Source organism: Python bivittatus, unplaced genomic scaffold (assembly GCF_059951505.1).
Source record: "Python bivittatus isolate LINGU-HERP-01145 unplaced genomic scaffold, Pbiv_v1 ctg000340_np1212, whole genome shotgun sequence".
NCBI lineage: Eukaryota > Metazoa > Chordata > Lepidosauria > Squamata > Pythonidae > Python > Python bivittatus.
In genome coordinates, this window is record NW_028277056.1 from 19,939,549 (window position 1) to 19,951,880 (window position 12,332).

Consider the following 12,332-nt stretch of genomic DNA (forward strand, 5'->3'; position numbering starts at 1 on the left):
ATGGCCGTTTTGGATAATTATGTAATAACATTATTGAAGTTGTACAGCAATATGCTTTATACTCCTGTTAGACTACTAACTGGAAAAAGTTTAATTTGCTGCATTTGAGTTCTATAATATATGTAGACTATTGCATGAAATTTGGATTTACAATTTTTTTATGATTTTCTCAATGACAGAATATGGGAGTAAGGAGATCCACTTTTCTAAGTTTTATTCCAGATTCTGTGATTGTCAACTCAGACTATCTTTCATAGCAATTGGGTAGTCTATGCATCTTCCTATTAGGAACGATTAAATAAGGATTTCTTTTCTAGGTACCCTTTGAGAAACTTACCTGCCAACAAGTTGAGGACTCAACTTTTTAAACTTTAGGGTAAGAACAAGTTTGCATTGTAACAGCTATATCCATGGCCAGAAAAATCTGAAGTATATTTTTGGGAAAGTCTGTTTTCTAGTGCTGAATGATATCAGTGAAGGTTTATTCATTCTTCCCTCCTTGGAACACTAGAAAACTGGTGGGCTAAGGTGGGGACTGACTCAATCTTTCTCTACTGCTTGGCATTTTTAGCTTCTCTTGCTCTAAATGTTTAAAGCTTTTTAAAAGATAAACTTACAAGATTAGAGATGTCAGATCTAATTTTCTGTTCTTCTTTAACTTAGCATCTTTTCCTTCTCTCTGTAGCCTTTTCCCATTTTCCAACATCATCTGCAACTGGCTTTTCCCTATCAGTTTCCATTGAAAGGAGAAAGAACAAAGAATCCAACTTCCACTGTTTTGCTCTTTAGAGGCTGTTTAAGAGGGGGAGGCTTTGCCGGGAAAGAAGAACATTCTGGAGTGGAATTTTTGGAAGGAAAGACTTTGTCTTTGAAGTCTGTATTTTAATATAAACAACTGCTGACCTGATGCTCGCAAGGGAAGTTGCGGCAATATTTAGTTTATAGAAAGAGACATGCAACAAATTCAGACATTTGGAAAACTGCAATTTGTGCTATAAGCTACTTAATGTAGGTTGGAGGGCACACTACAATTTATTGGATGGAAAATGCAAAATACTCTGCATATTTTTAGAGATATTTTCTGGCTAGAATAAATTATTTTTGCTTATTTAGCCCAGCAATTCTTGTGGATCCTTGATTTGATGAACTGTAAGCTTATGCTGCTTCTGTTGCTTCAGAAACTGAGTGATTTTATATTTTAGGCAAGTGTCAGAAATCTTTCTGTTGCCAAGAACCCACTTTTTCAGCAGCTGAAGGCTGCCATCACAGTGATACCACTGAGAGGCCTGATGCTGGAATTACATTTTTTTTCTTTCCAAAACTCAAGCAATCAATGTAATTTTGCAAGATTACACTCAAATATGACTACATATGTACAGAAATAAAATGTTTTACAAAGAAAGTATCATACCTTTTTCTCCAGCTGAGGTAATTGTAACTAGGGAAAAATAAAACAAAATGAGTGTGAATACATCTGTCATTTTTCAGTAATCAAGCGCTTTAGTAAAACACAATTAACCTGATCTAAACATATTAAGTTAATTGAAGAGAACATGTGTTTTGCCATTCTCCACAGTCTAAAAACTTGGAGAAAAATCAATAAATATATCCAATAAATAACCATATTCCCCTTTAAAAAACCATTTATTTACATAGGTAATAACAAACAACTAAAGGGCTGTGCCCATTTTTGCCTGGGAAAATGAAGGAATGGCTTTATGTTTGCCTGCCACTGGCAAAACAATAGTACCCCATTTGTCTGTCCATAGCATGTATGCGGCTGACAAACAATAGTGCTGAATCAATAGTTTCTTCAGTTGTGTTTATTTCATGCTTCCTTCAAGAAGATGAAGATTAGGAAACTGAGATGATGAAAATTATGTAATGACAGCAGACAAAATTCAGGCACAGGACCTCAATTTAAACCATCACATCACAGCTTAATAAACTGAAATTAAAAAACAAAGCTTCTGCCAGTGCCCAGCTCCATCCTTCTTGGTGTGCAATAATCAGTTAGCATTTCCTTTTAAAAATTGTTAGATTTCTATCCCACCTTATCAGCAAGAGTTCAAAGTGGCATATGTTGTACTGCCTGCTCCAATTTTTCCACACCACAACCCTTGGAGATCACTTGGGCTGAGAAAGAACGACAGTATGAAGTGATCCAGTAACTTTTCATGCCTGAGAGTGGACTTGAAGCTGCCCTGGACCCAGCACGGCACTTTAACCCTGCATCAGGCAAACTATGGCAGTGTTTCTCAACCTTGGCTACTTAAAGATGTGTGGACTTCAATTCCCAGAATTCCCCAGCCAGCATGCTGGCTGGGGAATTCTGTGAGTTGAAGTCCACACATCTTCAAGTGGCCAAGGTTGAGAAACACTGGATTATGGTTTTCAGATTCAAAAGGACCTAACGTTTTAAACAGATTTCAGACGTCACACTGTCTTTCCCAAAAAACCTCAAAGAGCTGAATTAAGCACCCAAGCTTTATTTGGGCAAAATGTTGGAAAATGACATCTGTATCTTTTATTCTTTGGTGTGTGGGGAATCACTGAGTCATTACAGGATATTTCTAAAAATAATACAATGGGCTTGTAATCTGGTATTTACTGTATATACTCATGGATATGCCTATCAGTGGATAAGACAACCCTCAAATTTTTAACCAAATACCATGAAAAACACACCACTGGAAGATAAACTGACCCTTGAAATTTCCGTATGTTTTAATTTTCACACTTGTCTTATCCATGGGTGGTGCATTTTTCATGGTATTTTGGTTAAAAATTTGAGAGTCAGCTTATCCCCGGATGGGCTTATCTGTGAGTATCTATGGATACTTTAAAAAAGTATTACCAGTAATCTTTTTTTCCCCCCTTAAATTTATCTGAATGGAAGTAGGTAGAATAGTGTTGAATAAAATCATCTTTAGATTTGGGTACATAAGAGAATAATAGAAACATTACCTGAAATGCTTAATATTTAGCCTTGAAATTAACATACATATTCACTAAGAAGTTCAAATAAATCTCATTCCAGTATTGCATTAGTTGCTTGAGAGCTTAATCTCATACGTTGCTATTCAAAACGTAATATCTCTGAGATCAGAGTAGCTTAGCTACACTAGATATAGGAGCTTTTAAATAACGTTTCCATCAACAGATAATGATACCATCTTAGTTCAGCCTCAAAGAATACACTGGCGTTTTAAAAGTACAATGGAAAATATTACACTAGAGCTGGTATATTGTGAAACATATGAACATAATTGTGTGTGTCCAGAAAGCAGGAGTAAAATATAAGTTAATATATAGCCATGATGTTTATATGTTTTGAGAAGTATGTTATCTGTCTGGGGTTGTGTGTGTGTGTACAAACACACATATTATATACATGTAAACGGAATATGTGTGCGTGCGTGCGTGTGTGCGTGTATGAAAGTGAACTTTCTGTTGGTAAGAAAACATACTACACAATAGCTAAGGAAGTCAGAAGGTCCCTGAACGCAGTTACTATTACTGAAGAACTGAAATCAATCTAAATTAAATTAAATTGGAATCATATATCAGATCATAAAAATGTTAAAAGGTAACAAGAATTGAAAAAGAAGGAAAGGGTCTATATGCTAATGAGGTGATGTACAGATTTTTGCTCCCTTCTTTTAATAACTGCTATCCTGAACTTTGCTGGGCCTCAAATGTGCTCCTTCTAACTATGGCAACACGGTTCCTATACTGATCCAAGAAAGTGACTTCGCTAAACTTCAGTTCTGGTTCCTTTTGCAGATAAGAAATGGAACAGCAATGGAACAAAGAAAGTTTTAAAATAGGTTGTGGGCATCTAATGTGTGAATTTATCATGGCAGGAAATATATATACGTATATATATATTCACACATACACACACACACAAAGCAGTTTTGACATACTAAAAATAACTTTAACCTCATATGTGGTACCTCTTGGTACCACATATGGGCGTCAAACACTTCAGAAAGCACGCAGATCGGAGAAATTTGCATGCAGGCAAGCCTCCACCAAGGAACAACTATTTTTCTAGTTCTAGTTCTACAGGACTTAACACAAAGACCCAATAAAACACCAACTCAAAGTAGAGGACAGAGCAGCCCTCAATAGCCCAAGGAAGGACCAACCATCATCATCCTCCCAGCAGACAAAGGCCAAACCACAGTTATTACGGATAAATCACAATACTTGCAAAAAGCCAAAAAGTTATTAGAGGACAAAAAAACCTACATCCCAGTTAACACCAACCCAATACAGAAACTAAACAACCTAATCAAGAGAACCCTTAACAACCTAACCAAGAAAGGCCAGATCACAAAAGAAGAACAGTGGCGGATGAAAAGCAGTGAACCCATCCTCCCATGTTTCTATGGATGACCAAAAATACACAAGCCTGACATACCTCTTCGACCAATTGTATCTTTACCAGGGACTCCAACATACAACATAGTGAAAGAACTGACAAAAAAGCTTGGACATCTCACAGAGAAGAGTGAATATTCTATCAACTCCTCACTACAGTGCCTCCAGAAAATCAAATATGTACACATAGATGAAGATAAAATTATGGTCACAGTACTCTTTACATCCATAAACCTGGAACTAGCGAAAGAATCCATATCAGCAGTACTACACAACACACCTGACCTAACCAAATACACCCAGATCGAAATATCCAGAATCACGGACCTCATCAACCTCTGCCTCACTACCTATTTTCAGGACAAATATACCAACAAATCAGAGGCATACCCATGGGATCACCACTGTCAGGACTCATAGCAGAGATGGTAATGGAATTCCTAGAAACTATAGCACTTCCACACATACAACCTAAAGTATGGATCTGGTATGTAGATGACACCTTTGTATAATAAAAAAAGAACAACTAGAGAAGACACATGAATCTATCAACAACATCTTCAAAGGAATAAAATTCACCAGAGAGGAAGAAAACAACAACATGCTACCCCTCCTGGATATCCTCATCAGCAGAGGAAACAACAGCAAATTAGAAACCCAAGTCTATCGGAAGACAACCCACACTAATCAAGTATTCCATTACCAAAGTAACAACCCAACCTCCCACAAGAGGAGCTGTGTAAGAACATTATTCAAACGAGCACAAATGCACTGCAGCAACCCAGAACAGCAGAAAAAGGAAATAGACCACCTGTACAACATCTTCCAACAAAATGGATATCCATGCAACTTTATCAAAAAGTGCCTGACCACTCAACCTACTACAACACAACCAACACAAGCTATGAAAAGAATAACACTGCCATACATCAGAAATGTCTCAGAAACTACTAACAGACTATTACAACCACATGGTGTCTCTGTAGCACACAAACCAACTAAAGCCCTCCAAAACATCTTAAGCAAACCAAAAGACCCAGTAGCCCAAGAAGAAAAAACAGGAGTCATCTACAACATACAGTGTAAGGACTGTAACAACCACTATGTAGGACAGACAGGCAGAAGACTTGCAGAGCGCATCCATAAACACCAACTAGCAGACAGAAGACATGATGAAAACTCCTTAATCTCACAACACATGGACAGACTTAACCATAGTTTCAACTGGGAAACTGTCAGCATCTTAGACCAAGCTAAATCCAAAAATGCTAGGGAATTCCTGGAAGCTTGGTATTCAGACAAAGCAGCCATCAACAGGCACACAGAGACAAACAATATTTAAACACTATTCAAAAGAGACTATAAAAGGAAACAAAAGACCAGAACATCTCCTCACCAGCAATCATCACCCAGATAAGCAGAGATTAACACCAAGATTATCACCAGATATACAATCAAGCAGTAGACAATACCCTAATCAAGGAACTACCAGAGGGAGAAAAACAAAACAAAACAAAACAAAACAAAACCCACACCCCCCACCACTGGCAGGGCATGCCACTGTATATATAAACAGAGAACAAACCCCACTCCATTCTAGCACTGAAGATGTTACCTAGCTGGCTAACAAAATGTTTGCAAGAAAACAGTCAAGCTCAGAGAACCCCAAGGACTCCACAGTTCAATCCTGAGCTACACATATTCTCTTCTATTGGAATTTTAACCTCATATTGAAAAGTGCACAGAAATAATACCCCAGTGGAAGAAGCCCAGACAAATTATTTTAATATGTTTAATAAACTCAAAAGACTTATTATATTTTCATTATAAATTCTTCTAAGAACATTTATGGCTATCTCCTGACTATCTGCATTAAAAGTCAAGTCACTTCAAACTGAGCTCAACTACTGGTGACTCCATGGACCTTCTAGTAGTTTCCCTGTAACAGTACGGAAGTGATTTGCCATTGTTTTCTTCCTAGGTAACTTTTCCCCCATTTCTCCATCTACAATACAGCTTCATATCTAAGTACTAACCAAGCAGCTTCCCGGCGACTCATGATCTCATCCCCACCCATTTAGACTCCTGCAATGTGCTCTACCTGGAACTGCACTTAAAGAACATCACGAAGCTTCACAAAATGCAACACCTTGGGTGTTCACCGGCCATTGTCAGTGGGATCATCATTATGCCTGTCACGTGGGCCTCTATGGCCTTGCTATTATTTTCTGAATGCAATTTAAAGTGATAATTGTAACGTATAAAGCCCTTTCTACAAGATACTTGCAGGACCCAATCTCTCCACTAGAACTGGACTGACCAAATCAATCATGCCAAGAAAAGTGGCTGCTTGTTCCCCATTTTTGGGAGGTCAGACAGGCTGAAGCCCACAAGCACTGTTTTTCCACGGTAGGGCCTCTCATTGAGGTTCAAGTAGTGTAAAATATGAACTTAGCCTGAGAAAACAAGAAGGCATGTGAAAGAAACTCAAATCTGCCCTGTCTTGACTCTCTTGATATAAGAGGGAAGGAAGGAGAAACACTGTCAGACTTCCAAGATTCTGTTATTATAGCCCACATCACTAAAGTAGAGTTCTAGTATTTCTTTTGATGCCTGTTTTCTGGCCTGGTCTACCCTTAAGGGCTAACAATTAGTTCCGACATGATTTTCCTGGAAGAAGCTAAAGTTAGAACTCTTCCAGGGTGTGTGTGTGTGTGTATTGGGGCCTGATGTCACCTGAGTTTTTCAGTATTTTGTGTCTCTACTATTACAATATTTGTGGTGGGGGGGGGAGGGTTCTGGCTGTAAGCCACAAAGAATCTGTTAAATTGCAGCAGGGTATACATTTAATAAACAAACACATTTCTAAACCAAAGACAGTATTAGCTAGATGTTGTCACCTGCTGGAACAGGGATCCTACATACAATAAGCCACGATTTGAGAGAACTCTGAAATACCAGTTTGGGTGCAACTGACAGTATTCGTGATCAGATATCCCTCCAAAATAACGGACTAAGTCAATTGTATTTGAAGTAACCTGGACAATCCATGTATGTATATGTTATTTCCATCCATTTCTGTCATTTCTATACCAAAGTACACAAATGACATATTTTACCAGAGCGGTGCAAGTGACATTAAATGACAGATATGAATGGCAGCAATTTGTCTTTAATGGACATTGAGGAGCGAAAGTTCACCATGGGTTTTCTTTTTAAACCCCCACCCTCCACCCCCAAGATGAAATGACTGAGAAGAATCATGTCTGGAGCTTCAACTTGCTCTCATCAACAGCAATGCAGTTAAGATGGCTGGCATTTCTCTTTGCAGTAGCAGCAGGTCCAATAGGTGACTAAGGAATTATAACACAAAATACTACGTACACTATTTGAGATGCAAAGCTGCCAAGTGACACTGCACAATGAAGTAAATTTCACTACCATCCCTATCTGGCATCTATCTGCATGGAGGCAAGAATAAATCTCTCCCTAGGTTGGTGAAACGGTGCCTTTCCACATATGGTTGAAATGTCTCTCCCACCAACTTCAACACTGATCAACAGTGATAGATGCTGGTAGTTGTACTCTAAGAGTACCTGGAAAAACAAACGTTTATTACACCTTGCCTAGAACATTTGGTTTGGTTCTTCCCTCTTGAAATGATGCCCACAACACAGTGCTTAAGTTTCAGTGGGATTTACAAAGGAGAGTTTCCAACGGATTGAGCCCAATCTTTTATGATCCTTCAAATCCAACATGGATGGAAGCCAACAATTCTGTTGTGAAACCCTTGGCATCTTTTTTACCCACCCTGAATGATCTGTACTCCACAGATGATTATGTTGGTACTAATAACTTCTGACAGACATAAAAATTTATTTTGAGAATTCAAGGTATTGGCTGGCTCACTGATTGTTTCTAGGAATAATTAAAAGCATTCCAAATTGTCCAGAAATCTGTCAATTTCACACCTCTTTCATTATGACAGCAAGTTTCTTCTGTTTTTCTTTTATGTATGTATGTGTGTATATATATGTATATATGTGTGCATGTGTAAATGTATTTCCCTCCAAGCCATCATAGAAGGAAACTATATTTCTTTTTTTTAAATATTTTTTTATTAAAAGTTTTAACTACAATAATAAAAGATAATACGAACTAAAAAGTAAAAGAAAAATAGAAAGAGAGAGTAAAAGGTGCAAGTAAGGAACAAAGAAAGAAAATAGAAAAAGAAAAAGAAACCCAAGAAACAATTTCCCACCCTCATTACAAGTACAAACAATATCACTATCTCGTCATCTCCTCTTAATTAACAGATATGAAACTGTTCATCGTATAACTCAATTCTTAACTATAAGCAAATCCAGTAAGCAATGTCTTTTCCAATCCAGATGTCAGCAAAAAGTCCAAACAGAGCCCTGAAATAATATTAGTTAACAAATATAAAACTCATCACTCCATTTCTCAACTTTTAAGTGTCAGCAAATGCAATGTACAACATTTTTCCAGTCCAGATGTCAGCAAGTTCAGAAAGAACCATCCAAAATAACAACGTATCCCATTTTAACACTGATCAAATAAGCCAACTTTATATTCCTTCCTTTTGCATAAAATAATCTTGTTTCTTTATAGGAACAATTATAGAGAACAATTTTTCTTTCCCACAAAAATGCATTTATTCTTTAAAATTAATTTCAAAGTCTTAATAGTCAAAATTCAATATTCTAATGTATTCTGAGCCCTTAATCAGTTTAAAACTTTCTATAGCCAAAACCTTGTCTTGCTTTTTGCTGTTTATTTTAAATTCTTAAAACTTATAGAGTTTCATTTTCTTATATTAAGGCTTGAAGGCACTCACCCGGTGTTTCCAGCCTTGTCATTTTGAAGGTGTCTAACTTCTTTAAAGCAGTTATTAGGCAATTTCCTAAAGTGGTTAGCAAAGGAAGTGTGAACTTAGTGTCCTCTGAAGGCTCCAACTGCAGCTGGAGCAAGAATGTTAAATTCCCTCATCTTCCTGTTCTCCCACCTTCTGGAGACCATTGTCTTGCAGTCTCCTTGTGAGGAGCAACTGTACGGAGCACGGTGTGGGCGATCTCACATCCTTTCTTTCTCCAGAGAGGATCAAAGGAGATGATATGTTCGTCAGCTCCTTGTTCTTAGCTGCAATTATTGGCTCTGCTTTTGCGGAGCCATCTTCAGTCCACCATGTTCTTGAGGAAGTCCTTGGAAATTATATTTCTTTTGTCTGTAACTGATTTTATCTTGTCTTACCATTCCAATTTGAATGAGCTTGTTTGAGCAAACAATTGCTAATTGGAGCTTGTTTACAAACTATGCAGGAATAATTTATAGTACTATGCTGAGACAAGGAGGATGATACAGCCTCCCCCACATGCAATCTGAGCCGCATGCCAGATAATACTTTAGGAACAGTTGGAGAAACAAGCTTTCCATTTCAAAACATTGTTGATCAGGATATTAGCAAACTGAGGTTCTTGTTCTGGGTATGGACAGAAATGCAGCTGTTCTAAGCAGAAGTGTTTTGAGTGTGTGTGTATGGGTGTGTGTGAAAAAGAGAATGGGAAAAAGCCCAGGACACTGAGGGGAGGGGAGGAGAGGCATTGGGAAGATGGGTTAAGTTGGGAGAACCATAAGATATGACAACTGGGAGCAGTGGAGGGGAGGAAGGTAGAGATGGGGCAATATGCCCCAATCTTGTCCTACTTGTCCTATAACCTCTCTCCAGAGCTCCTGTAAGTTTTCCAGCCCAAACCCAGAACAACAGAAATATTCTAGGTTTTGTTTTTGCTGAATCACAGCTGATCTGGAATGACTTGCCAAAAGTTCTAGAACACAAAGAGTTTGTTTTGGGTTCAAAATCAAACAAATATTCTCTTTTGTGCACATCCCTACCACTGTGTTATAAGAAAATACACAACTAATAAAATATTGCTAAAGAAAGAGAATAAGGAAATAACTATCAAAAGAATGAGAAATGCATCATACTGTAAAGGGAATATTAGACTTAATACCAGATCTAACACAAATCCAATGTTCCCTAATCTATAAGGCATTGTACTGAGTATAATCCTTTATTCGGTTCCTGGAGAATATAATGTAGCTTCTAAACAATCTGTATCTGGTTTTCAGAGTTCCCTGAATACTGTATATCTTTTAACTAACCACTAGCCACTTTCATCAAGAAGCCATTAACTTCCATAAACTGTACTCCATGTGTGCTAAAAATGGAATTACACCAAGCATGAACAGCTAAATGATGGTCAATCTTTAATCTTCCTACCATGCAGGCTTAGCACAATTAGGATTGCATGAGACCAAACTGAGGTCATTAGCAGAACATGAGTCTCTTTAGCAGATAAAATTGCTCTCTTGAAGTGGCTACCATACATACACTGCACAAGATCTGCTGCTCTTGACATAGGCAAATGAACTAGCAGATTGTATCTGGGAAGCTGCCATGCCCAGAGTAAGCTCTGCTGATTTAAGAGTATATCTACAGCGATGCTTCCCCTGGCACTGTAAACTTTCCTCATTCACTTCCCAAAGAAAATCAACCAGCTAGCTCCCTTTGTACCCTCTTAGGTGCTCAACCATGAACCTTCTTCTGCACTAATCTGTGCTGCCTTTCCCTAGAGAGTACGATTTCCTCCTTCATATGCTACTTTGACTATAACTTTGTCCACAATAATCAGAACTGATATGTTCTCTTTCCAATCTTGAAAATGCTCCATTAACAGTGTGCTTTTGCAATAATCAAATGATACATATTTGGGATGGGACTTAGTAAAAAGTACAAGGATATTTGACTGTGAACTTAATTACCCTTGTCAGGCAATTAATTACCCAGTTAATTCAACTGGTGTTGTAACCCAATCAATTCATCTGTGGACAAAATCCTTCCAAGCTAACATTATTAGTCCAGAAGTCTAACTTCTAATAGCCAAGTTAAAGCAAAAACCTAAACTGACATAAAATCTCTTGTCCCCACTGCCAATCCCTATCCTGCCACAGCTATGCTGTCATCAAATAGTCCCATTCTTATATACTATTTGCAGGACATGTTAGGAAAAGGTATTGGTGGATTTTTCCAGCTTTGTTTGGCTCCCATCAAACATTACCACCTGGCAGGAAACCATCCATGACTCTCCTTAATGTGGGCTGGGACTGGGGAGGACACATATTTTCAGATGGTTCAGCTGCCCAAAGTAGAATGGCTCTGGGGACAGGGACTGGAGGGCTTAAAGTAGTCAACAGACACTAGGCTGATCCCAACCACTAGGCGTCATATGACTGGGATACTGACAAAATGTCAGACTGTATCATAATAACCTGACATGGCTCATTGTGTGCTTGAGGGGAAATCACTAATGTTATACCAGAACAGCTAAGGATAACTTAAGTTACCTCAGGTATGAGTCGAGGACAAAATAAAGGCAATGCACAGAGTTTTGGTCTCTTGCTTTATTTTTATTTTACTTGAATGTTTTATCATATTATGCAGGATGCATTCTGAATTACTTACAATCTCTCTGATTATGGTGGGGATAGTTCCAATAAATAAATAAATAAAACCATGGGGGCACAGCAGAAAAAAGGGGTTCCAGGGCAGGCATGTGCTATGCTTATGCCAAACTGGGGAAAGACCCTAAAAGATCTAAATCTCTCATGGCTGTATGATGATACTGACACTATTCACATAGTGGATTAAGGGGACTCTTAAGTCAGAATGGGCAGTGGCTCGTGTAGGTCCCTTAAGGATTCTCTAAACACACGATCTCTATAATGGGCAGCAGAAGGATGGGATTTAGGGAGAGAAAAAGTAAGGAGTTTGTTTTGAATTGGTGTTGACTGGAGGCCTGTAAAAAACAGGAACCAAGGGAAAACAGACCTCACACTACTGGGCTAGAAAATTCAACCTCTAG

General features: G+C 38.1%; 1 protein-coding gene across 2 annotated transcripts in view; it reads right to left on the minus strand.

Moving 5' to 3' along the window:
* The window catches only part of ZDHHC20 (zDHHC palmitoyltransferase 20), a 63,937-nt gene that overhangs the window by 45,704 nt on the left and 5,901 nt on the right, over window positions 1-12,332 (minus strand). For both annotated transcript variants that reach the window (XM_007430604.3, XM_007430603.3), the window contains exon 2: window positions 1,412-1,438. In XM_007430604.3, coding sequence (XP_007430666.1) covers window positions 1,412-1,438 — 27 coding nt within the window. The remainder of the gene's footprint in view (window positions 1-1,411; window positions 1,439-12,332) is intronic.